Source organism: Lutjanus erythropterus, chromosome 4 (genome assembly GCF_056507025.1).
Source record: "Lutjanus erythropterus isolate fLutEry1 chromosome 4, fLutEry1.hap2, whole genome shotgun sequence".
Lineage (NCBI taxonomy): Eukaryota > Metazoa > Chordata > Actinopteri > Lutjaniformes > Lutjanidae > Lutjanus > Lutjanus erythropterus.
The window spans coordinates 29,063,090-29,090,993 of NC_139320.1; the positions used below are offsets into that span (position 1 = coordinate 29,063,090).

Here is a 27,904-nt window from a genome sequence, read left to right on the forward strand (position 1 = left end):
TACGTCATCACTCCGCGCCCATTCAGCGGGACCGTCGCGGCATTTGAAACATCTACATCTGTAGCGGCATAAAACGCTGCTTTGTATCGTAATCATCGACTTTAGAGTGAACTGAAATGATCGATATGATCGAGAAGGAGGACCCGGTCATCAGCGAGGAGGAAGCGGCGCAGTATGACCGCCAGATCCGATTGTGGGGACTAGATGCTCAGAAGAGGTCAGTTAGCTCAGTTAGCTCGTCAGGCTAATGGATGCAGCGGAAGGTTTCAGTTGTCGCACTCTTGCTGCACCGGTTTGACCAAAGCGTTTGATTTAACAGGTTTTCTAGGTTTTCTTGGACTTGCGAACAGCTGGGATTTAACAATTATTGGATTATGCAGTTTGACCTGTACTCACTGAGAATATCGATCTAGTATTTTATATAAATCAGTGCATGTTTGCATTGTCCACACACACGACTGTAGGCCTGCTCCCCTACCTTGACTTTTTAAAAATAAAATTGGAGTCAGCTGTCAATGGTCCTGCAAACGACATTTAGTTTCCCCATAAAAAGACAGGAGACTTGTTGTTTTAACATGTTTTAACAGACAGTACTTATTAATTTGGCCTGCAACTACTGATTGTTTTTATTATCATTAAACATCTCGATCGTTTTGTCAATGAATCAATTGGTTGTTTGGTCCATAAAGTGTCAGGAAGTGTTGAGAAATGTTGATCACTGTTTCCCAAAGCTCAGGATGATTGTCTCAAATGTCTTGTTTTGTCAGCAACCCAAAGATCTTCAGCTTACTGGCATAGAGGACAGGAAACTCTAGCTGCAGCAAAGAATCAATTATTAGATTAATCGCCAACTATTTTGATAATCGATTACCCAATTTGAGTAATTTATTTCTGAGAAAAGGTCCAAATTCTTTGATTCCAACCTCTTAAATGTGAATATTTTCTGGTTTCTTTACTCCTCTGTGATACTAAACTGAACATCTTTTGGTTGTTGGACAAAACAAGACATTTGAGGACATTATTTTGGGCTTTGGGAAACAATGATTACCATTTTTCACAATTTTCTCACATTTTATCAACCAAATAACTATACTTTTGATTAGTTGAGAAAATAATCATTAGTTGCATCCTTACAGAACACCAGAAAATATTCTCATTTGAGAGAATGAAATCAGAGAATATTGACATTTTTCCTTTAAAGAATGACCTACAATTAATCAACTGTCAAAATAGTTGGCAATTAATTTAATAGATGACAGTTAATTGACTAATCATTGTAGCTCTACTTGCAATTCTTCATGCAAATGAAATACACAAACCCGGAATTTATACATATATATGTATAATATATACATATGTACTGTATAAGTTTTATAATGAGACCTGCATTTCAAATGAAAGTTAATTAACTAATGTGTTACAAACAAAAGCCACAGAGCAAAAGAGCACATTCTAAAAGAGACAGTAAGAAGTAATAAAATAGATTTTCATCAGCATGACCTGCAGTCTGCATTTTGTCTGCATGTGTCCTTTTTTTTTCTCCCAGGTTGCGAGGGTCCCGTGTGCTCCTGGCAGGTTTAGGTGGTCTGGGGGCAGAAGTGGCCAAGAACTTAATCCTGGCTGGAGTTAAAGGACTCACTTTGCTGGATCATGAAAAGGTACACACGCTCACACCGTACACACACACACACGAAAACATCTTCCCATCTGAGCACACTGAGGCCTAAAGATTGAATTTAGACGTAATTTTGAACCTTGAAATATTTATTTAAGTTGTATAAACATATATGTTTATATAGTATAGCCCATAAATATAGTTTGAGCTGTAGGCCCATGTGACCACTCAGTCTTTGCAGTACTATGTATGTCCACTAGATGGTGCCTGACAACGTTTTTATTACTTTTCACCAGAGAGGAAACAAACCAGCTGTTTTGCATTAATTTGCAGTGTGATAACATTACAATAACAGCTTAATTCTGGCTTCACATCATGTTTTGAAGTGAAAATTTGTTCTGTATTTGTGTTTGTTGTCTCTGGTCTCTCTGTGTAACTCCATAATTGATAGATGTTTGATTTTTCTTGAAGACTGGAAGCACAGATACAAATCTGCTGGATACACAGTGTGATTTATCTTCAGCTAAATCACATCCACACAGAGCCTCAATCTGCACTTTGTGTAACGGTTTGTTAAGAAACTCTTTACTGGTGCAGCACAATCCTCACCCTGCTATATATATATATATATTTTCCCTGTTTGTGTGTCCGTCAGGCGTCAGAGGAGTCGTGTCGAGCTCAGTTCCTGGTCCCCGTGACGGCTTGGGGTCAGAATCGAGCCCAGGCCTCTCTGGAGCGAGCACAGAACCTCAACCCAATGGTGGAGGTCCACGCCGACCTGGACAGGATCGAAGACAAACCAGATGACTTCTTTCTGCAGTTTGATGCGGTGAGTGGAAATGAGAGTTTACTCGAGACAGCTGTGTTCAGATGATGATGATCCGACTGACAACTGCTGCAAATCTGACTTTGAAATCAGATGTTGAAACATTGAGGCAAAGATCCACCCTGAACAATTAAAACATGTGAAAAATGTTTATTAGTGATGCACTCTTAGAATTCCTGTTGTATGTTTATGTTTTTTTCTCAATAACTGCCCAAATCACATGATGTCATTGGAGGTCTAGTCTGCTGACAGTCTCGGTTCCTCTCAGGATACGTCAGACTAACATGAGCACCCAGTCTTGTAATTCTCAGCCTGACCACTAGATGTCACTTGTAGCCTACAGTGGAAATAAAAAGCTCCTCTTGTTTTGCTCTGTAATATTGACACCTGCTTAAAGTTGAAGTGATGTTGCATTAATGGCATCATCTTAGCTGGTCAGTAATGGTTATATTTTGTTTTGAACAGACCAGTTGGAAGAAAGACATTCAGTCTTTCCTCCAACTGGTTTGTGATGTAATTAGGCTGTTAATTATATAATGAGGACAGTGTCTATTCTAAGGCTTGTTTGTTTTATATGGTTGTGTAAGGTTTACAGCAGGGTTCAGAGTGATGCCAATTGTACTTGCTGGTAAGAAAATTCAAAATGCAGAGCTTTTTTGTTTGCTATTAAAAGCGGTGACCTTGTGGCTCAGTTGGTGGAGCGCACACGCCATGTGTTTGATTTCAGCCTGCGTCCCTTTGCTGCATGTCTTCTCCATCTCACCCCCCCCCCCCCATTTCCTGTCTGCCTAACCTATGAAATACTGGCAAAAAATTTCCAAAAATAAAAAATGTGTATTCATGTGATTCAGGCCTGAAAGACCTGAGGGCTGTACTACAAAGGAAGCTCAACACAGCCAGGCTTTCTTTGCATGAGCTGCTCGACAAAACCTAAAACCCCAGTCAGAGATAACGGGTATCATGACGGTGGTTATCAGCTCGCTTTGTTAACCCAGGCTTTCTTCTTCAGGCGCTGTGCATGCTCACATAAAAAGAGGCATTTGGCGTGTTATTCGACTCTCCTTCGGCACAAAGTGGAACGATTGCAAGCCGCCCGCTTCTGTCGAGATAAACAGGTCGTTATAATGGAGAGATATAAAATTAGTAAATTACATGACAGCAAAAAGCAACACTGTTGCTGCAAATAAGGGAAGAGAAGAAGAATGCTGGCAGAAAATTACTGATCGACTGGGTGTGATCTTAACGCTGCCGTTAATGCTGCAATTAAACTTGATACAGCAGATTTAAACACGATATTGTTGGTCTGATACTGTGCAATAATAAAGATTACTTAAGTTTTTGGCTAAATCAAAATAAAATGAACTTCACTGATTGAATATTTTCTGTGATAAATTGAATAGACCAAGTTGGTGTTCTGAGCTGCAGTGTCAGTGTTATGACGACCTGAAGCAAACTGTGGGGGGTGACTGGAACAGAGGTTAGCGTGGCAACACAATGCTTACGCAGTGTTCTGCTGTTACATGTCTACGTCACATGGCTTCGTTCGGTGATATCACTTAATGTGCAGCTCAGCAGTTTTGCATTTTAATGTGTTTTGAATCTGTAACATCCATAAAGAACACGGTCGAGAAAAGAACTCACAGAAGACGAGCGTTTTTTTTTTTTTTTTTTTTTTACAGATGATTTAATCTGAAACTCTGAACATAACCTGCTCCCAACCAGGTTATGAGTTCAGTATAAGTTACCATGAAGATCACTAACCTCACTCTGTATTACTCCCCTCCTGGAGGGCAGATGATAAACAAACACAGCCACTTTGCAGCAGCTTCATAAAAAATGTCAGATGTGATGCTTCATATGAGCGACAGCAAAGAGAAGTATTTGAACATTGACAGGTTTTTTTGTGTGTGTGCTACTCCATTTTTGAAGACATTAGATCTGACACTGAAATGAAATTGAGATGAAACAAAGACTGAGGTCAAAGTAGCGCTCCTGTCGTTAATTTTTTTATAAGTTTACACCCATACTGAGTGAACGGTGTGTAAAATATAGCAGTGTCATTCTCCTGCTGCACTGCTCAAAAATCGATTGATTGTGTCTGGGGCTGTAACTAACTATTATTTTCATGATTGATTAATTGGTTGATTATTTTCTTGATTGATAGTTTCAAGAAAAGAAATGCAAGAAAATGGTGGAAAATGTCGATCAGTGTTTCTGAAAACACTGATGACGTCCTCAAATGTCTTGTTTCACCCACAACCCAAAAATATTCAGCTTATGGCTCTGGAGGAGAAAAGAAAACAAAAAATATTCACTTTTAAGAAGCTGGAATTGGAGAATATTGACTATTTTCTTAAAAAATATTACTCAAACTGATTAATCAATTATCAAAATAGTATAAGAGCAATTAGGGGTGGGGGAAATTTCTGATTCTCAGATTCGGACGTGTATGAATCTGTTAATTAAAGTAATTCAGAAGGTTCTAAATAATGCAGAACTAAAAAGCGCTGTATGCGTCATCTCAGGGACACTTTGGGATGCACACCTGGAGCGGACATGCCGAAACGCGCACAGAGGAAAACAAACATGGCTGACTGCCAGCCACCTCACCGTGCGATCCGAACAACTCCTTCTAATTTAAAAGCAGACATGTGGAAACACTTCGGCTTCTACAACATTGACGGCAGAAGAGAACTGGACAAGAGCCACGTTATATGTAAGCTGTGTCGTGCTAAAATAAAATACTTTGGCAACACAACAAACATGAGAAGCCATGTAACTCGATTAGTTTAATAAAATATAATGGAAATGAATTCAACTCTTGTTTCTTATTAGAATTGCACTGTTTTTAAAAATTGCAAGTGATGAATGTTTATTCAGTGAGACAAAAAGAAATGTGTGTTGTGAAAAAGTGCATCAATATACATAAATTAAAGATGCATCAATAATCGTTTTATAATCGAATCGTAGCTCCTGAATCGTAATCGTAATCGAATTGGCAGGTTCCCCAAAAATTCCCACCCCTAAGAGCGATTAATTTAATAATCGATTAATTGTTGCAGCTCTAGTCGTGTCAAAGATATGCTCTGATTCCGAAACTTCTGTTGACTTAATATGGATGTAAACATCCTCAAACACTGTCCACTTTAAGTGTGTCATAATTGTATTTCATATCCAGTGTGCTGGAGAATAGAGTCACTGTGTTGAGAGGATAAATGGCTTTATTGCATTTAACTCTGGTTGTTAGACCTTCTTGGATTTTTCTGATTGTGTCACTTGTTTGACCCAGGTGAAACTGCAAATTAGCAAAATACATGTCTGATAATGTGTGAATCCAGAATAAAGATTTTGTTTTGTTTGTGCATGTAACCAGGGTGAGACACAGTCTACTGGCATAAAATATACCCATGAGGTTTGTTATTGTAGATCATACCAATAATGTGAGTCAGATTGAGCAATAAATAGATGATGGTTTTAATTTTTCAGATAAGGCAGTGAAAGTTGCTTCAGCATTCAGCACTCACTCATCAGTTGGACCTCAGTTTTATCGCTGCTGAAGCCAAGAATGTGTTTGAACATCATCACACAAATAGCAGAGATTTTTCCCCTCTTGTTGTGTCTGAATTGTCGACAGTCTTCCTCCCTCTGGGGGTGCTACGTGGAGGTCAGGAGCAGGGAGAATGATGGAGGAGGAGGAGGAGGAGAGAAGTAGGACAGCGAAGTGAGGACGGGATGAGATGGATGTTAGTGGGACGGGAGGGAGGGAGGATGATGAGAGGGCTGGAGAGGAGAGAAGGCGGGATCATTTAAAAAGATAAAATAGAAAATGGGAGAAGCGGAGGGGGGTCTCGCGCTCCGCTGTGGACCGCTCGTCGCTTTTATCTGCTTCCACGGATGTATCCGTGTGCGGCTCAGCGGGAAGATGGAGGGTGATTAAAGCGGAGCGACTGGAGTGTGGTCACAGTTTTCATATGAAAGGCCTGATTATTGAGAGCTGAATACAAGAGAGGAACACACACACACACACACACACACACACTGTCCATCTGGATTCTTACAGAGTACAGCTGACTCTGAGTTGACGCTCAGTCGCTTGATTTGTAGCTTTACAGCAAGAAGGGACAGAAAAATACCACAAACAGGCCGACAGATATGCAGCTTTTTTCTTACTGATTCAGAGCACCTGAAGATTTGTTAAACTCAGTGTTCCTCCATAAAAGTTGTAACAAAATAAACAACATTTAAATCTAATCTATTTATCAGGGAAGTATTGGTGTGGTTTGAAGATATTTGACAGTTTTGTCTCCCTGGCAACACAAACACATCAATAAAGCAAACACATAAATAAAGTTAAATACGCAGTTCCATCCTTTTCCACTGGTTCACTAGTGAGAAGAGCACAAACAAAAGAACAGTGATATAAAATGTCTCACGTGTAATAACCAGTATTGTTCTAAGTCTTTTTAAAAGAAGAGTCCGGGTTTCCTCTTATCACAAGTTTGACGATGAATGCTCGCAAATCAGTGCTAGAAAGTATAAAGGTAAAGGTTAAAGCCACTGAACACTTGGCTTGAAATGGTGAAAATGCAAATGTGGTATCAAAGTTTAGTTTCTAATTACGCATCCTGAAAGATCTGAATGAAAATAAATGTTCATGACTATAAAACCTGGTTCAGAAACAGTTCATTTTAAACGTTTAGATGCTGCACATTCATCAGGCTGCAGAAGTAACTCTTCTTTTTTTTAAGTTGTTGCATTTTGTATGAAAAATGAAAAGAGAGCATTGTAGAATACATCCTCCTTAAGCGTGTAAGAAATAAGGTCTTAATATATATATATATATATATATATATATATATATATATATATTATTATTTTTTTTTTTTTTTTTCAATAAAATTTAAGTAATCTGGATGGAAGAAACACATCAGTTATGTTTTATTATTTGTTAGACCTGGGTGATTAAGAAATAATATCTCAATATTTTTAGGCTATTCTGTGATATACAATATATACTGTACCTCAATACAGATATTTTCTCTAAAATAACTTAAACATCTACAGCATTAAAATGCAACATACACATTAATGTGGCAGTGATATTAATCCAAAAGCATCATAATAAAACACTGACAGGGAGCATTATACTGCACAATAACTACTTTAAGTACATTTTTGCTGTGTTGTAGGAATGACTATTGGTGTTTTCACAAAGTATTAACATAATGACATTTATTTCTATATAATCATAATTAATGTTGGTATAATGACTAAATGGGTAAAGGCAAATAATAGAAGTGCTCGAACAGCCTTTAAAACCAGGAAAAGACGACTCTAATGCCATATCATGATATAATAATACCCAAGATTTAAGACGATATCTAGTCTCATGTCACAATATCGATATGTTGCCCAGCTTTAGTCCACTTTGGATCAATATTTTTCACAAAAAGTACATTACAAGACATGAATTTGGTGATAAGTTTTCATTTTCTCTGTTTCCCTATAATTCTCTCTCATTTGATGAATATTGGAAATGAATACAGAACAAACTATCATTTGTCATTTTATGTAAAGTAATATTTTAATTCATTCAAAACTCTGTCTAGTGGGTAAATGTAGATTGTGACAATCAGTCAGAACACATGACATGAACATGCTCACATGTCATGAATGCTACATTAGGAAGTCGTTCTTTGAGACACGTTGCACTTGACACAACTTCCCTCCACATCCGTCTGTCCTGCACTATTTTTGAACAATGCACGCACTGCGATCTCTTGCTTGCAGGTTTCCCAGAGGCCCTGGGGGTCTGACCTGAGATACCAGCCGATCATGTAGTCGCAAGAGGACCAGTTTCACAAAGACAGTCAGTCAGACTGCAGATAGATGTCTAAATTCATCCAGAGCAGTTTAGCTCTTCACGATCTTAACAAGGACTATGGCACAATGAATTCTGGGTAAAGTCAGACCTTCTTCAAAATAAAAAAAATTGGCAAACCGAGGGATCGCATCCAACCATTCAGCTCCATTTACACCAGCAGAAAATATGTCTTTACAAGGACATTTTATCTGGAAGGTTAAGCACAGAGTGTGACAGTGTTAATCCCACCATCAAGAGACGCATCAAAGATGAAAAAAAGAGGTATAAACATATAAGACGCAAAGAAATCATTGCTCTCATCATAACATTATTACCAAACCCCTAGTTATTTTGTTGTTGGGTGTTACTGATCGGTTGGTGGCACTGATTGTTACCATGATAACATGTCTGAGTCAGCAACACTTGGTCTGACAGGGGGAGGAGGGGAAATTGCTCTCGAAAGAACCCAAAACATTTTTTATTTCTCCTGTTCCTTGAAAACTGGTTCATTTTCTCAGTTAATCGATTAGTTGTTTGGCCCGTGACGTGTCAGAAAATGGTGAAAAATGTTGATCAAAGCTCAAGATGACGTCCACAGCTAAATAAATATTCAGTTTACAGTCACAGAGGAAGAGAGAAACCAGAAGTTATTCACATTTAAGAAGCTGAAATCAGAGAATTTGTTTGCTGTCAGGTTCATTCGTTTGTCAGGTGTTTAATATGAAGGCCTCAGTCTGAGGCTCCTCACAGCGAACATGACAACATGACGAACATGTCAGCACATCCTGTGTGAGGAGGCTGGTCTTCTTCTCTGGTCTGCTCGCCGCTGTGTGGTGAGTCAGTGATGCCAGAGATGCAGCGTCAGTCTTATCAGCGAGCCGAGGGTGTTTTGGGTGTGCTGGACTGGGTCAACAGGATAAGGTGGACCCAGCCCCGCCGGTCAGTTGTTTACAGTCAGACATCAGCCCACCCTGGTTCTCCCGTGGTACACTGTGTACCCTCTGCCTGGTTTGGTCGTTGACTCACAGAAGGAGCTGAACTATCAACGCACGCCGCTCGGGAGGCGTGTCTCAGTCAGTTTGGCAGCTGACCAGCCATCGTTCACAGTTGTTGTTGTTGTTCCAAGAACTGAGAAGGCTGAAGGTTACTGATGAATTTATTTTTTTTATGGAAATTACAGCCAATTTTCAGAAGTAAAATATGTCTGTCTGTTCCTTAGGGATTAAAATCAAGACAACAGTATCATTTGATATTTTCTGTTTATTGCAAGCAGTTTTAGTGTTATGCTAATGGGAATGGAAATGAGGAAATAACACCACAAAAATAAAATGTCATGGGTGGTAGAGGAGGAGAAGGTGCCCCACAGACCAACCCAGTGGGAGTTCAGTTTCATACGTTTTCATTTTTAGAGATGAAAAGTGTCAAAAGGTGGAGGAAAGTAAAATCTCAAGGAAATATGTAAAACAGTACTCGTTGGCGGAGAGGGCTGCCTATAGCTGCTCACCTCTGCATCAACTGTGGAGCTGTGCAGAGACAGAAAAGACCGTCAAACACGCCGTCCTAAAACAAAATGTGGTGCTTCTGTTATTTGGCTCATTTAGATGAAGCCTCTCAAACGCTAATAACTTCACAACTGCTCATTTCTTTACTTTGAATAAATCCTCTATTTGAAAATACGTTCATGTTGTTGGGACAGAGCAAATTAGTTACAGAAGCTGCAAATATTTATACTGCAAAGCATCTCTGGAAGTGGGTTGAAATTTTTCCTTCCTTGTGATCACAGGACTTCTGGAAGGATGGAGAAAAAGCTAAATTTACTACAGAAACTGGCAGCAGCTACAGTGTGACCTGTTAAGCTGAAAGTTATTTTTCTCCAACTCTGATTCAGAGTTATAAAACCGCTCGGAACAACATGCTCAGTAATCGCTGAGAAAGAAAAAAGCTTTGTTTTCTGTTACTGTGGTTAACTTTTATTCCATAAGTAAATTAAAGAAATTAAACTGTGCCTTAAAGTACACATGAAAGAAAAAGATAGTAGTTTGCTTGCAGAATTTTACTGTGTAAGTATTTGTACAAACATGAATATACGTTGGGTTTACCTGCAGGGTGAAGTTTTTTAGAAGCTTTTTTCCATCAGAAAATGGTGAAAAAAAGTCCAAGATGATGTCCTCAAATGTCTTGTTTTGTCCACAAACTTAAAGATATTCTGTTAACTGTCAGAGGAGTAAAGAAACCAGAAAATATTCACATTTGAGAAAATATTCATATCTGAAGTCAGAGAAGTTTGACTTCTTTTTCTTTTAAAACTTGCTCAAACCAATAAATCTATTATCAAAAACTTGGCGATTAATTTAATAATCGATTAAGTTTTAAGGATTACAAAGTGCTTGGATTTGCATGAAGTGCTTAAAGCCGTTTTCGCATTACTTTCACAATAAAGCGCTATCTGACTGAACAGTTTGCTTTTTAATATAAAGAAGTTTTATTTAATTTCATTTATTAGGATCAGCCGCCGAAGCAATAGCTGTTCTTCCTGGGCTCCACCCAAAACACAGTGCTATATACATTACAGTACATACTCACAAAAAAAAACACACCCCACCACCACAACAACAACAGCAACAACAATACAAGAAAAAATAAAGAAATAAAGAAATAAAATCAAACATCAGTTCAGCCAGGTTGTATAGAATACCGAGGCTATTTAAGGACATGTGGCACAATTTGAAACATGAAACTTGTTCTTTAATGTGCCTCCCTTTTGTAAAATAATGATGATAATAATAATATGATATCTTTATTTATGTAGCACATTTTAAAAACATAGTTTACAAAATGCTTTGAGAGACGAAGCAAAAGAAGAGGAGGTATAACCACAGAAAACCAGCCAAGTAGAAATAAAACACAAGCGAAGCTAAGACACATGTGAAAAGCACTAAAACATAACACAAATAACACAAAACGGGAAAGCAAGAAAAACATGACAATAAGAATAAATAAAAATAGAGGAGAATGAGAAACAACATCCTTCAGTAGTAAAATGTGCAGGAAGTCAGTGGAGGGAAGCCAGGACCGGAGTGACATCACAGTGAAACATTATTTTGGTTGAGAGTTGGAGCAGAGTTTGACTTCTTCTACTTTTTGTGTTTTTTTTTTCTCCCTCAGGTTTGTCTGACAGGCTGCTCCAGAGACCTGATGGTGCGGGTCGACCAGCTCTGTTCTCAACGCAACATCAAGGTCTTCTGTGGGGACGTCTACGGTTACTATGGTTACATGTTCTGCAACCTCGGACAAGAGCACAACTACGTCGAGTGAGTGTGGGCGACAAAATAAGCTGAAGAAGTTTCCCATGTGACGGTTACATTCTTCACATGTGGGAGCTGCTGTGGTGGTTGTTGTTGTTGTTGTTGTTGTTGTTGTTGTTAATATGAAGCGCTTGGTCTTGAACTCCTCTGTATGAAAAGTGTCCTGAGATGGTGACCGTGGTGAAATGACAGAATGCTGTCGTTGACAGACATGGGTAGGGCTGCAACTAATGATTATTTTCATAGATGGTTAATCATTTTTTCGATTAATCGATTCGTTGTTTGGTCTATAAAATGCCAGAAAATAGTGACAAATGTCGATCACTGTTTACTAAACTGAAGATGACGTCATCAAATGTCTTGCTTTGTCCACAACTCCCAAAAATATTCAGTTTACTGACAGAAAGTAGGAAAGAAACCAGAAAATACTCACATTTAAGAAGCTAAAATCAGAGAATTTGTAACTTTTTTCCTTCAAAAAGTCACTCAAAGGGATCAATTATCAAAATAGTTGGCAATTAATTTCATAATCAATTATTTGACTAATCATCTCAGCTCTAGTATCTACGGTAACTGACATCAACAGCAACACAGTTCTTCTGTCGTCATATTGGTTCACACAAAGACTGACAGTGTCGGTGTATGTTTCCGTCAGATTAACAAAAACACTTTTGACTTCCTCTATTTTTACACAAAAGGCAAACATCACAGTGAGCTGATGAAATCAAAAAAAGTGATGGAAAAGCTGCTCTTTCCACAGAAAATTAGAATAAAGATGGTATTTAAATTACAGAAGGACCAGCGAGTTCAATGAAAACCAGTCTGTAATTGCTGTAATTATTACTGTGATGGGGTCAAAAATCATCCCTTCCTCAGAGAAACTCAGTCTAAACGGGTCTGTTGGTAACTGATAATATTTTAGTGATGCATTTTAATTATTATTATTATTTTACTGTTATTGTTAAAATAGCAATAGAAATGCAGTTAATTGCACCGCTTTACTTTGACTGAACTTTGAAGACTAGGAAAATATGACATTTAATCTACAGTATATCACCACAGTACAGGAATTAAATCTCAGAAAGTACCACTCTGCTTTACACTGCAGTGTTGATCCTGCAGACTTTCACTCTGCTAACATTTTAACAGACATTAGGCTGCAAACAGTGACTAAAAGATACATTTTTAGTAAATGCATTTGTCTGTACGCTCTATAGAAGTGCTGTAAAAATGGGATTACAGTTTGGTGAAAAATGAATGCCTGTAATTCAACTTTAAATCTTTGGTGGCATTGATCTTAACTTTGTGAATTTCAAAAGACATTCAGAAAAACCCTTTCATTGCATGTGATGTGTGGAACTGTTATTATGTTTGGTGTCAGGCTGATTTTTCTTCAGGTCAAACAATTTTCTGCTGTTTTTCTAGCAGGTCTTCTGCAGTTAGAATGAATGAAACAGGTCCTTCTGTGCATAATGTCCCATAAACAATACAAGCCTTTATTTTTGTGACCTTGATTTCTAGCGTTTCTCGTTCATGTCGGATATCTGTCTCTTCACCGTTCGCTCTGTTTTTAGGGAGAAACCCAAACTGGTGAAACCGAATGAAAATTCTAACGACGGTCCGGAAGCAAAGAAGGCCAAAATCGACCCCAACGAAACCACCATGGTGAAAAAGGTATGTGGATGAAGACCTCAACCAACCAAATATGTTCTGAAATGTCAGTGTACAAGACAAAGACAAATGTTTTTGTTTTGTTTTCTGTTCAAGCTAAAAAGATGGAAATCAACAGTGTGGGTGGTGAATAAAATAACCTTTTGGCTGGAGGTACTGAACCAAAAATTTTAAGGGGAGTGGAACATTATTACTCAAAATCATTTGTGAGGTTTATTTTTTTCCATAATGAAATGCAATCTTTCTTTTGTATTACTTTCTGACGTTTCTTACAAACATTATCAAGCAGGCAGGTTAATTACAAACTGATTCAGTGTTTTAAAATATTTGATATTTGCTCTAAAATCTTGTTTGAGTAGTGAAATCTGTTTATTTGGATTTCTATGAATTTTATGTATGAGTATTTGTGATCTGAAATGCGGAAAAAATCAAATGACCACCAGACATTACAGACTTTATATTCATCCTGCAAATGAAGAAAAATGAACACAGCACTGGTTCACCTCATACTGGTTTCTTCTTTTAATCTCGCACCAATCAGACGGCCAGTTTCTGCACCCTGAAGGAGGCTCTGGAGGTCGACTGGACGAGTGAGAAGGCCAAAGCCGGTCTGAAGCGAACGCCGGTGGACTACTTCCTGCTTCACGGTACTTGAAGCGTCATTTCATAAAGCATCGTTTATAAAGTAAAAGTACAAACGTTTCGTGGCAACAGGTTCTAACTTTGAAAGTTTGCTTTTTTTGTGCGATTTATGTCACTGTAAATTCAAAAGCCGTTTTTTTGAATGTTTGTCAAAAAACAACAAATGACTTTCAGATTTCAGATACTGTGTAAGAGCTGATGGGTATTACTTTATTAGTATTTGCATTTTAAATAATTTAATGAATATATAGTCAGAACAGATTCATAGATAATGAAGAAAAAGAGAAACAGAAGGAATTTGATTTTGTAGGTTTTAAAAAGTTTTGAAACTGAAGTTTTACAATTTTTATCTTTAAATTTGACCGTTTTTTTGCTATAAAATGACCAAGTGTTCAGAGTTTTCTCAAGTATTTTTATACACTTAAAAAGATTTCATATTTTGTTGTGAAGCTATGCATTCAGATTTTATGAGGTTTATTTTTTTAGTGAAACTTTGACTGACTATTAGTTAAATGTGCGATAGAGTATACAGGAGGTCTTCTGATATTTCATTTCTGTGTAGGAGGCAAAGCACAAACAGAATTTCCTTATAGAGAAAGAAATATTACAAAGAATCCTGAGAGGTCTAAAAAAGTTTAGAAATTTGAAACTGAAATTGCGTAGGAATGCTGCAGCGAGACTGAAACACGTACCCTGAACATGCAAAGTCACCAGTTCCAAATTAACTGATAAACTATCATTAAACGTGAATGGAAAATCCTGAAGTTTGTCCAAAGTGTTTGTTAAAAGTGTTTCACGTCAGCGTTTGCCGAGAGAAAATAAACAACAGCAACAACAAGAAAAAAACTAATCTAGATTGAGTCAAAATCAGCAGTTTTATGGCATAAAATAATATTGTTCCGCCGAGTTGCACCGGAATAACCACACATGACCTTTGAGGTGTTCAGGATCAGCAACGTAAAGGACGTGTTTAACCCTTGAAGAAAATCAGAGATGTACCTTCCTGTTTTTCAGGTTATTTACGGTGTGTGATGACCTTCTCTTAAGAGTTGTTATTGTCCCTCCTGTCACCTGGCCCTGCACCAAACCCCACACACACACACACACACACACACACACACACACACACACACACACACACACACACACACACACACACACACACACACACACACACACTGCATGGTAGTTTCCATCACAGGCTGTCCATGGCCAGTCATGTGCACTGAGCGTAGAATAGAGAACAGCCCGACTCCTACTCCGCATGACAACAAGCATTAAAGAACAGGAAACAACCAGAAAACGTCTGCACACAACAAAACCTGTTCAGTGCATCAATCAAGTAAATAATAAAAACTCAATTACGCAGGACGCATAGTTCAAAAATATTAAACGGAAAAGTGCAGATCTGCAAGTTTATGTGGTATTTAAAAATCATAAAGAATTTATTTTATGCTTCACTAATCAGGAATTATTTTATACTTTAAAAGTGCATCTAACAAAACTGCAGCACAGAACTACAACATATTAAAAGATACGAGGATGATTTTTATATTTAGAAAGATGTTAGGAGTCAGAATAAAAACATTCTTATAAATAGATTCTTTTAAGCAACAACTCTGAACCGAGGCAGCTTAAATCCAAACACTGATGGATGATGATGGATGATTAGAAAATCATATTTTGCAAAGTTTATCCATCAGGTCTGAGGAGTTTGGAGGCATATTACAACCTGCAAGATTTAAATCTTGATACCGACACTTGAATATCTTTGATATATAAGGACAGAGTAGATCAGATGCTGTGATTTACAGGCTGACTGTGTCATAAGTGCATGAAAACTTCAGCTTTAAAAAGTAATAAATCAGCCAAACACTGTGCTGATTGTGGAACTGGCTTTTTTGTCATGTTGACTCACAACACCACACAAATGCATGTGTAAATGTAAATGTGTAAAAGCACCAGTAAGTTTCTCACAAAAATGAAAATTGGTAAAATAATTGACTAAAATGATTCTTAAAATAGATTAGAATAGGTAGAACCTTTTATTTATGCATTTTCTGTTCAACAGTTATAAAAGAATGTAGGTTTCCACACAGTGGAGCTTGGCTTGACGCTCTCATTAATCCCCTCGTTATCCACATCAATGAAAAATTCCACAGGACCGTTCGTAAAGGTTTGAACAGTTTACTTGAATAAAACAGGAAAAAAACAAGGTGGTACAGAAAATTATTAAAACTGTGCATTAAGCATCCATTGCATCAAAGTAAAGTTAACAAGGGAAAGGGAGCGAGAGAGAGAGAGAGGTCAAAAAAACCGTGGGGCTCCACTCCCACCTTGCCTGACTGACCATCAACCTGACCTCACAGGATCTTCAATTAAAGTAATTAAAGGTGCACAGTACCTTAAAAACGTCAAACTCCTAAATGCTCCCATCTATTACAAATATTACAAAAATTACATTTTTATCCATTTTAAACCAAAAATCAAATAAATGCATTTAGGCTCCTACAAGAATATAATAGAAAATAGGGTTTTTTTGTCAAAACTACAGTCTTGTAGGTACCTGAGGAAAAATTGAGCTCTGGGGATAATATGGTTTTATGTTTTTTTAACCAACATTTTTTCACCTAAATTCTGATTCATTGTTTCCTCAGATTGAAATTTTTTCAAGGTGGAAAAAATCTCTTAACACAACGTCACAATTTTTTTTTTTTTTTTTTGGGTTGAGGTTGTAAATTATGTTTCAAAGTACAATGAAAACAGAAGACACTGACTTGCAAATCATTTTCAACTTGATTACAAGATATTTAATGTTCAAACTGATAAACTTTATTGTTTTTTGTAAATATACACTCATTCTGAATTTGATGCTTGCAACACTTTTCAGAAAATTAAGGACGAGGAACAAAAGACTGAAAGTTGTTGAACGCTTGGAAAACACCTGTTTGGAAAATTCCACAGGTTTGTTTGTTGGTAACAGGTGACAGGATCATGATCAGGTATTAAAGGGGCGTGATCAGAGGGTTCACAAGCGTGGATGAGGTGAGGTTCACCACCGTGTGAAAAACTGCAAACAGTCCAACAGTTTAAGAAAAACATTTCTCAACACAAAATTGAAGGGATTTAGAGATTTCACCATCTACAGTTCAAAATATCTTTAAAAGATTCAGAGAAATGTAAGGAACAAAGCTGAGAACCAACAGTAAATGTCTGTGACCTTTGACCCCTCAGGCAGCACTGCATTAAAACCTACTTTGAGAAACACTGCTTTATACAATTATGTGTGTTTTTAAAGACTTTACACCGTGTAAAATTTTAAGGTTTTGACCAACCTTACAGCTACAGACATGGACAGTTTACACACGAGGCAGGTTTATTTCTAATAAGTTGAAGTATTCATTTTAAATCTCTACATTTTATCTACTCTTATTAAATGCTATCACAGTTTAGCTTGTAACTACGTGTCAACATGGATTACATATAACTGTGTTTATGATGGTGACTATTTAGCAGATAAAAATACAGGAAAAACAAAACTTCATCTAAATTACATTTTAATCATATCATACTTAATGTATTTTCATTTGAAATTTTGTATTATTTTGATCGTATTATCTGTTTTTCAATTAATTAATTAATTTCATTTTAAAAAAATATTTCTGACATTTCTCCGAGTATCAGTAGAGGCAGTTTGTGTACCACCAGTGGTACACAAACCACAGTTTGAGAATCCTGGGTATAAAGGATACTACATGGGCTCAGGAACACTTTGGAAAACCGCTGTCAGTAAACACAGTTTGTCGCTGCATCTACAAATGCAAGTTAAGACTCAAAGAGAGAGACACAACATCCAGAAATGCTGCAGACTTCTCTGGACCCGGGCTCATCTGAGACGGACTGACACAAAGTGGAAAAGTGTGCTGTGGTCTGACGAGTCCACATTTCAGATTGTTTTCATAAATCGTGGACATCGTGTCCTCCAGCATAAAGAGGAAAAGGACCGTCCAGATTGTTACCAGAGCTAACTTCAAAAGACAGCAGCTGTGATGGTATGGAGGTGTGTTAGTGCCCATGGCATCATGGGTAACTGACACATCTGTGAAGGCCACATTAATGCTGAAAGGTACATACAAGTTTTGGAGCGACATGTGCTGCCATCCAGACGTCCCTGCTTATTTCAGCGAGACAATGTCAAGACACATTGTGGACGTGTTCCAACAGCGTGTCTTTGTAGTAAAAGAGTTCAGGTACAGACTGACCCGCCTGCAGTCCAGACCTGTCTAACTGAAAATGTGTGGTGCATTATGACGCACAAAATATGACAACAGAGACCCCAGGGTGTAGATCAAGCAAGAATGAGAAAGAAGTTCACCTTCAGAACTTCAACAGTTGGTGTCCTCAGTTTCCAAACACTGACTGAGTGTTGCTTAAAAACAGGAGACATGTTGCAGGAGTAAATATGTCCCTGTCTCAGCCTTCTGGGAACATGTTGCAGGCATAATGTGACACAAACCAGGACGTGTCAAGAGGGGTGAAATTCTCTCAGCAGCTGAAAGCTTTCATTGCAGACACAATGACTGGCCGATTTAAAAAAAAAAAAAAAAAAAATTATTGAAACTCTACAGTATCAGACATTCACAGCAAGGACACCTGCCAGATGCTGTCATGTGACGGCGGGTGTATGTTTACCAAACAGTTAATTTGCCTCTCAGTCAGTCATCACATGCAGGTACTTTTCTGGTTAATTTTTAGTTTTGTGCAAGCCGTCATGGGCTTTAGTCTAATGACACCCCACACTCTGAAACCCACCTACCCACTGGAACCTCGCCCCGTCCTCAGTCTGCTGCGTCTCAGGCTAATTTCTGCCTAGGTTTTGTTTTGTTTTTTGTTTAATTTAGTAAATGTTAGACAGGAGGACGTGTTATTATTCCTTCGTCGTTTCTATATTTGGAGCCAGCGGTTGTTGTTGAGGGTGCCGATGAGGAAGTGGCTCTTCCTCTGTTACAACTGCTTCCTGTCTCACTAGGAACAGTCGGGTGATCTGAACCGCAGATGGGTGTGTGTGCAAGTGTGTGTTTGCTTATTATCGGTATCATCTCTGGTCTATATAAATCCCTCTTTTAATATATCGGCTGTTTGATGAGACATGTTGGCCGTCGAGAGAAAAGATGACAGCTGTGCAGAAATATTTGGACAAAACAGAACAGAAGACATTTCCTCTTGATTACAGTATTACTGTACTTAATTATTGATTTCAAACATGGTGGATTTGGTGCAACTTCATTTGAAGGGGTGTGCATAAGTCATTGTCCATGTCGGGACACCTGTCATGAACATGGAGGACTCCATGAATATTTATGACTGTTGTCATTAAGTGCCATTTATCTCACTTTTAATGTGAAGCTGACATTGTTTGAGTTGTCTTTGTTTATACCTTGACATTAATCAAGATGACATAACCTGTCAATGTCTTTGTTATGGCGACTTGACACTATCAGACTGTTTGTTTTAGGTTATAACCTTACATTAAACTGTCATATGTGGTTGGTTTCAACACTTGTCGTGATTACACCATTATGAGTGTCATAATTATTTCCCTTGACCTCAAGTTAAGTGGTTTATTTTGGACTTGTCATAAAGATGACATTAAGTTTTATTACAGTGTCAAATGCCTTTGTAACAGTGTGATGAATAATGTCATAAGGATGTCATTAAATGTCATAGGGGCATTTTGATGACAGAGTTCAGTACAGAGGTGATTTACCTCATAGAGTTACCTGATGGACAGATAACAGTAAGCTACTTTGCTTCTTGTTAAATTAGGCTAACTGCTGTCTGCTGTTATCTGTAGCTACGTTTGCTAGTTAGCTCGATTAGCCGTGGAGTTAGCTGCCCAATTAGCAGACTCAGCCCTGAAGTGCCAGGAGCCAAAGCCAGCAAGAAAACCACCTCAGTACTGTCTTCCCTGCCACCATATTGGCCACTGTCGGTGTCAGAGGCTGTGTTCAATCTCCGTCTGGCCGGGATTTTCAAGTTTGGCCAAACTCAACTCAACGCTAGCATGGCGTCACTCACTCCTTAGTTCCTAACATCATCAGCTCCAGAAAGACTGATGTGTTGTTAAGACTTTTTAAAAACAAGTTTTAAAGTCTTCTCGATGCAGTCCAAAAAGGTTTAATAACATCTGAATAAAGCACATTGTCTATAACATGGTTATGACAGTGTAACGACAGTCTTGTGTATACCGCTTAAAATAAAGCGTAACCCCAGATTTTAGCAAGATTCCTAATTTACATCCTGAGTTCTGAGGCAGGTACTAAAAACAGAAACATAAATGACAATATACAGGTACAAATATACAAGTAGAAAAGACAAAATACATCATGCAACATGTCAAAAGTGATTAAAAGTTAAAAGTGAGCACAGTTCTGGTTTGAATTAAAGGGATAGTTCACCCAAAAATGAAAATTCAGTCATTATCTACTCACCCTCATGCCGACTGAAGGTCAGGTTTAGTTTTTTGGTCCACAAAACAATGGACTGGAGTTTCATGGTGACCAGTTTTGAAATGAAAAAACAACATAAAAAAATATCCAAGTCTGAGTTGAAAGATGTTATTTAAACCTTGTTTTCAGCCTAAATCGTCACTGTAGATCTTTCACACTCTGAGCCACATTCACATGCGTTTGCACATCATTTGAACTGGGTGTGTGTGGTGTGAACGGCATGTCGGAGCTTTAGGAGATTTGCATTACACCAGTTTGAAAACTGGTCACCATTCACTTCCATTGTTTAGGAAATTCTGCAACACTGTTTTCCTGTGAAACTCCAGCAGTGTTTCCTGGACTAAAAAAACTAAACCCGCCTTTCAATCAGCATGAGGATGAGTGGATAATTTTACTTTTGGGTGGACTATCCCTTTAAGCCATTGTTTGTGATGGGTCTTAAACGTGGGACGTGTAGGGCGCTCCTTTATTCCAAGCGGTAGGTCTTCCAGAATCAGAAAAAAGTTGTCGTATGTTTATTTCTTGTCCTTTTGTTGTATATCTATATTGATATGAAAATATAAATTAAAAAATAAATACATAATTTTGATGTCCAGGGGAAACCATTGCTTCTGTTCAATAATAGAAGTACATATAAGCGTATAGAAAATGTAAGAATGGAAATAGAAATCCTAAGTACAAAAAAAAGGTCAATATAAATGATTATCCTACTCTATAAAACAATAAAGAAAAAATTGAAGTGAAAGATGAAACAATATTACACATAATAGTGTAAAACAGCAATAATGCCAAAGAAGGGGGATAAATGTTAGGATGCGAGTACTGTAAATAAGAGTATAGGTTGGTTTAAATGCACCGTATAAATAAATAAATATCTTAATAATGCCACTGTAACCAGTGTATTACACTATTGAGTTATTATTATTGTACACAGTATTAAACAGCTGAATCTTTGCACATATAACGATATTGATTGGTCAGTATTGCACGTATAAAAGTATAAATTAAATATGAATAATATTTCCAATAGTATATAATATAAACAAAAAATTAAAAGCATGTCTTTTTTTTAACAAACAGTTAAATATTTTCTGCCAAACAAACATGAACTGTCTCTCGCTCTCTGTACAGATGTTGCATTAATATATGGAAAAAAAAACTTGCCTGTTGTATTTGACCTTCATATGAGACGTAAAGGGCCATTTCAAATATTTCCCCTCCACTTTAACCCGTGAGGACGATTACGTGTCACTGCTACACGTGTAGGTTAGAGATGCTATCGTTGTTCCATCCATGTGCTCATTAGTATGATCTGTTATGAAATTGTGTTTTGATTTCCTGGCTGGTGCCGTGCGATGCCATTTGTGTCTTTAACTTTCTTCTAACAAAGTGTGACTGATAAAGGGCAGAGCTGAGGTGTGAAAATGATTCACAGCCACTACACAGCGAGTGTGTGTTTGGTGTGCCACGCTGGTGGAAATGGCCGTGGGAGGATTTTGACTTCCTCATGTGGTTTAAGTTAATGGACGAACAGGAAACGTGGGCGAAGTGTTGATGTGTGCGTCTGTGTCAGTTGCTGTTTGAACTTTTGCTCATGACCAAATAAAGTGCTTGTTTCTGATTCTTAATCCTCAGTCAGTCAGTCCTCACACCAGCTCTGAGACGCAGGAAAGACTTGTTTTTTTTTTTTCCTTCACTCTTATATTTCCTCAATGAACACGTGCAGGTGTATGCGTGCATCTGTGCACGCACGTTTCTGTGTGTGTCTGTGTGTGCGCGCTCTGAATTTGATGTGGGGAAGCGTAGGCCAAATCGGATGAAATGGTTGATGGTGCAACCACATTCAGATTTTATCCTTTTTCACAAGATGCAGCAGTCAGACGAGATGTTGTCTTTCCATGAGATGATAATTCAGCGTGGAAGTCACTTGAAAGCGTGATGAAATTATAAATGGCAATAGTGCAATAGATTATATGGAAAATATTGCTTTAGAAAAATGTTTTCAACTTGTTTCCAGCTTCTCAACTGCCGTTCATTTCCTTCTATTCGTGTTTGTCCCTCTTCCTGCTCTCCCTCCCTCCCCTCTTTGCTCTCCGCCTTCCGTCCGTCTCCACAGTCCTGCTCAAGTTTCGCACAGACAAAGGCCGTGACCCCGACCCGCAGTCCTTTGCCGAAGACAGCCAGCTCCTGAGACAGATCCGCGACGACGTCCTCGAGGCCTTGTCGGTGAAAAGTGACCTCCTGAGTGATGACTTCACCAGGTATGAAGCTTCTTCGCCTGGCTTGTGACTTTGATTTTACACGTGACACATTGAATGCTCATTTCACTCAGAGAGGAAATTGCAGTGAACAAAGTGCCGATGTGTCAGCAAGACACTGAAGCAACACTCAACCACATCCACACAAACAAAACACCAATTTCCAATCCTGGAAATACTGTAATAGAAACAGTATTTACATGAAGATTAAAGAATGTAAACTTTTCCACCAGACTTACACCATTTTTAATAGATGGCTAAAGTTTAGAGCGCAGGAAAACTTAAATTGCAAGTTTGTTGATCACTAATCATAAGCTGCAGGTTAGTGGTTAATCACTGCACTTTCATGTACATATTGTGGAGGTCAAGCAGAAGCATTGTGAGAAATAAAACCCAGCAAAGTAGGGCTGTGCAATAAAATTGCAGTTTGGCAATATCCAAATCGCAATTTTTTTTTAAAAATGTGTGAGAAAACAGCATTATTATGAGGTACTGTAGTGCTGCAGAGAGAACGTCTTGTTCTTCAGCTAAAAGAAAACATGTTTGTTTGGTTCAGATCTCAGTAAATATCACATCGCCAAGATTGTAATTTAATCTCTTTTTTCAGTGAACATGAAAATTGTGATGCAAAACTGATCATTTCCTCTAATCGGATCTCATATCACAATAGTAATGTCAGACAAAATAATCAGATCAAAATATGACTTTTTTTTTTTACCAAATCGTGCAGCCCTACATTAAAGGGATATTTCTGATTTTTTGAAGTGCGATTGTATGAGGTACCTGCAGTAGATGGCGGCAGGAGCACTGGTGTAGGAGGCTGTGACGGGATGGCAAAACATATTTTTGTTTTGCGGCTGAAGCATATGCGAAATTGCGAATATTTTTACAGGTGCTTGGGGTCTTTTATTTTGAAAATTCACCAGATTCTCCCTGCCTTTTTTGTGTCTGACTTCCTGCCCGTTCGTTCTGCTCCGTGCTGATTGTCGTCATCGTCAAAAATGGACTCGATGTGTATTTGAGAGCTGCTTCTGGGACACGTTCCAGCGTTCCTGGTTGAGTATTGCATTGTGTAGAATGACTGGAAGCCTTTAAAACACAGAAGTCACACAACAACACAAACAAACAAATAGATGGTGGCAGCGATAGACCGGCAACGCCTGTGTTCTGCGAGGTAAAATGGACTCTGGTGGCCCTGGAGAGCTCAGTACAGGAGCTGATAAAAGCAGTTTTCCAGGGCACCTCTGTAGCTCAGCTGGTAGAACATGCACCTTATGTACTGAGGCTGTCAGTCCTCTGCTGCGGCCGCCAGTTCAACTCCCACTCGCGGTCCTCTGCTCTATGTCATCCCGTCTCTCTCTGCCCTCTTTCCTGTCAACTCTTCAGCTGTCACAATCAATAAAGGCAAAAAGACCCCTCAAATAATCAAAAAAACCCAAAAGTTTCCTGTCACAAAGGGCTGTCTAACAGCAAGGTAAAGTGGGAAAATTTTCTAAATACAGCGGAAACTTAAACTGCCATTGTTTTGTTTGTTTTTGTTGGTGGCTTTTCTGCTCCCTCTGTCCACAGCAGGACATTTCTTAGCTTCCTACACCGCTTCAGCCACCATCTACTGTAGTTAAGACACCCCATGTCAAAAAAAAATCTGTGCCTAACCAATTTCACACGGGTGTTTTTTTGCGACCAAACAAGTTCCACATTAACACGGTCTACCTTCATCTGTGGGAGAGGGCGACTGTGATTAACCCAAACATCCATGCTTCCACTGTCTGTGAAAAGGCATTTAGTTCAGCTCTGCCCCTGCAGTGATGGCGGCGGCGTCAGACAGCACAACACATGAATCAGCTGGCAAACTATTACAGCTCCAGATGGAGATTTTACTTTTTTTTTTAGCATAAGCAGCTCTGCAGCCAGAAACTTTCTCAGTTACTAAACTTCACACTTTGTGTTTAGTCACGGTGTTACATGTTTCCTTGTACTTTTTGTCCTTAGCTACTGCTTCTCTGAGATGTCTCCAGTGTGCGCGGTGGTGGGAGGAGTTCTGGGACAGGAAGTTGTCAAGGTGAGCACAAACATTAAGAAGAATTTTAGACAATCCGTAAATGTTTGCAGTAATTTAGGAGCATCACAACTTGAGGAAACATTCTGAGCCTGTAGACGTAGAATATCTTGTGATGTCCGCTCTGCTGTGGTCGGCCGGTCTGGCGTGCGAGGGGCTCAGTCAGCTGACAGGTGGCCGCTCAGCTGGTTTCTGGGTCGGCTTCAGAAAAACGGCGGCGACTCTTCTGTGTGTAGAAGTGATTTTCACAGTGAAACTCAGTGTGACGCTCTGGCAGCAGCCTCTCTAAAGGAGAAATGATTTACACTGTCCTTCAGCTCGACGACATAATAAACTCATTTATATCACAACATAAAGAAACATAATGGGACCATTGGAAGGAGAGACACTGTTTACACACAGCAGTCCCACACATTATAGCTTACAGTCTGACTGAGGGGGGAGTTTTGGTGATTATTTGAGAAAAAAAATCCTTTCATACATTTAACATAAACAAACATCTTTCTTTCTTCTTTCTTAAACTTGCTGAGCAGTAAACTTTATCACCAAAGATCACAGTTAAAGTAAAAATGGTGGAATGACAAATTTCACTGAAAATAAATGGTAAGCATTAAATTAAATACATACAGTATAAATTAGGGACTGAAGGTGAGACAATACCACGATGAAAAGTCCACAACATATATATATATAACAATATTAAAAGACAAAAGATAGTCTTTATTAAATAATAAATCTGATGTGCACATATTTTTTGCTTGTATAAAATTTTTTTTTTTCTTTTAACTTCAGGTAATTTTGTTTTCCTTCTTTAATAAAATAACATAAAAATATGGAGACATTTGAATAATAATAAGGCAGCGGTCAGTTGCAGCACTTCTATGCAATAAAATAATTAAAGCTTTAATAATTTAACAGTAAATAACAAACAGGCTCACGATGAGTGACATAAATTAACATTTGACATCAACATGCTTGTCCAGTCCTACATCTAATCTATACTAGTCCATCAATAATCAATTATTACATAAATCCACTCCACTTCCCATCGACTGACCCCCCCAGTTACACCACTTTACTTCTTACTACCTGATCAACATTACCTCTTATAATAAAAAATATGAAATGAGGAAAGTATTAATCCTGACTGACAGCTCAGTGTCATGTTCACCCCCCCCCCCCCCCCCCCCCTCAGGTGAATCAGTACAGTTAAAAAAAAAAATATCCCAAAACCAACTAATAAGCTGCATGAATTTCTGCACTGACAAGACCTTGAGTGAGCACATAAGTCCTCTTATCTCTAACCGGTTGATTCCACCAGCAGTGGCACGTCTGCGCTGTGGTTCTGATCCATCCTCCACACGGCTGCAAGCCCCACCGGCAGCGTTTCAGAAGCATGTCGAGTGTTTTGCCCGCCTGATTATGTTTACTTGCTCAGATTTTGTTGATTCAGTCCTCTTTCCTTGCTCTTTGTGCTTCTACCATGGATAAGAAGCGACATGGTTAAAAAGTTTCTTCTCTGTCTGTCTTAATGATCGTGAATCTGCATGGGGTCTTTTATTTTGAAAATTAGCTGGCTTCTCCTTTCCTTTTCTTCTTGCCCATTCATTGGTCGAAAAACTTTTTTTTTTATGGCCATGTTTTTAGGTCATGCCATTCTTGTGAACACAATAGCTTAAGAACGCCTTGAGGAACTTTCTTCAAACTTGGCACAAAAGTCCACTGGAATGGAAGGACTTTTGCTGTCAGAAATCATTTTGACTTCACAAAACTTTTACGTTTTACCATTACTAATTATAATATATTAGATATTGTTATAATTATAACAAAATTTCACACAAATTTGCAGCAGGATCCTCGCAGGAGAGTACCTGCACTTACATGCAATTAAATTACAAAATACACTGTGATCTGTTACAGTTACTGAGGAAAAAATGTGTAATTAAATTACAGTTACTTCAAATGTTGGTGATTACAAAGGGGTTACATCCAAATATTTATTCAGGTTGCCTGGCAGAGATCGGCCCTCCACTCAGTGACCTCTTCTAGTCTTTCTTGAATCTCAGTAAGTCTTAGAACTGGATTTTGAAGTCCTGCTTGATGTACGTTCATTAATTTAGTCTGATGGGAATCACAGACGCTAACAGTAACTGAGGTTGTTAGAAACATCAAGATTCATCTGACAGATAAAAACAGCATCATTATTTAATGCACAGAGTCGAACACACAGATGTAGAGAATGTTTTCTCAGTGCGTGACCCGAGTTGTCCTTATTTCACGAACAACACTCCGAAAAACTCACTCTTTCTTTTTTCTGAGCTGTGAGCTCAGCGACCTCAGGCTGAGGTACAGAGAAGTTCATGTCAGGGTAAGTGTGTGTGTGTGTGTGTGTGTGTGTGTGTGTGTGTGTGTGTGTGAGTGAGAGAAGGGAGGGGGCTGAGGGAGTTCAGAATCAGACTGCATTATATTGGTACAAGGCCAACCTGCCGTCTCTATGGCGATGATGAAACCCCCTGCAACTGGCCGGCCGACGTCTCGCCGGGTGAATCCGACTGATTTCATTCACCCACAGAAAACTGAACTCACCTTCTTGACTGAACCGCTGACAACTTTAAGAGTGACAGACGGGTCACGTGGGTCTGAATGCTCAAATAAAACAGAAAACAGGCGATGAACTAATTCTTTCTGATCAGACCGATCGGTACATTGATACTTGATCACTTTTAAAATTTCACCTTTTTTTTCGTGACTTTCTGACTGGGTACTTAAACGGCCTTGAAGAGGTAAAAAAGACACATAATATCAACTTTATCGTGTCAAATTTTGTAGATTTTCCTTTCTGTGTCTGTCCCTTCAGGCTCTGTCCCAAAGAGACGCTCCGCACAGGAACTTCTTCTTCTTTGATGGTCGTAAAGGCAACGGCGTGGTCGACTACTTTGGACCGAACTGAAGACGTCACACCAGTGCACAGGACAGTTTCACACACAAATACAAGCCCAACAAACTTCTGTCTTTTCATTACTTTGTGTTGTCAGATTATTTATATCTGTACTCGCCTCAGTATTCATAAAATTAATCTGCTGTTCCATTTTTGCCGTTTGGTCTCAAACTGTGGGAGTTTTTTACATTTCCTAATAAAACATTGTTTAGTAAAAC

General features: G+C 38.5%; 1 protein-coding gene across 1 annotated transcript; it reads left to right on the top strand.

The window, feature by feature from the left end:
• On the top strand, window positions 1-27,904 carry sae1 (SUMO1 activating enzyme subunit 1). The gene is made up of 9 exons (XM_084717545.1): window positions 1-217; window positions 1,547-1,658; window positions 2,271-2,444; window positions 11,470-11,615; window positions 13,184-13,283; window positions 13,822-13,927; window positions 22,548-22,692; window positions 24,682-24,751; window positions 27,606-27,904. The coding sequence occupies exons 1-9, from the start codon at window positions 117-119 to the stop codon at window positions 27,696-27,698; spliced, it is 1,047 nt and encodes a 348-aa protein (XP_084573671.1). The 5' UTR covers window positions 1-116; the 3' UTR covers window positions 27,699-27,904.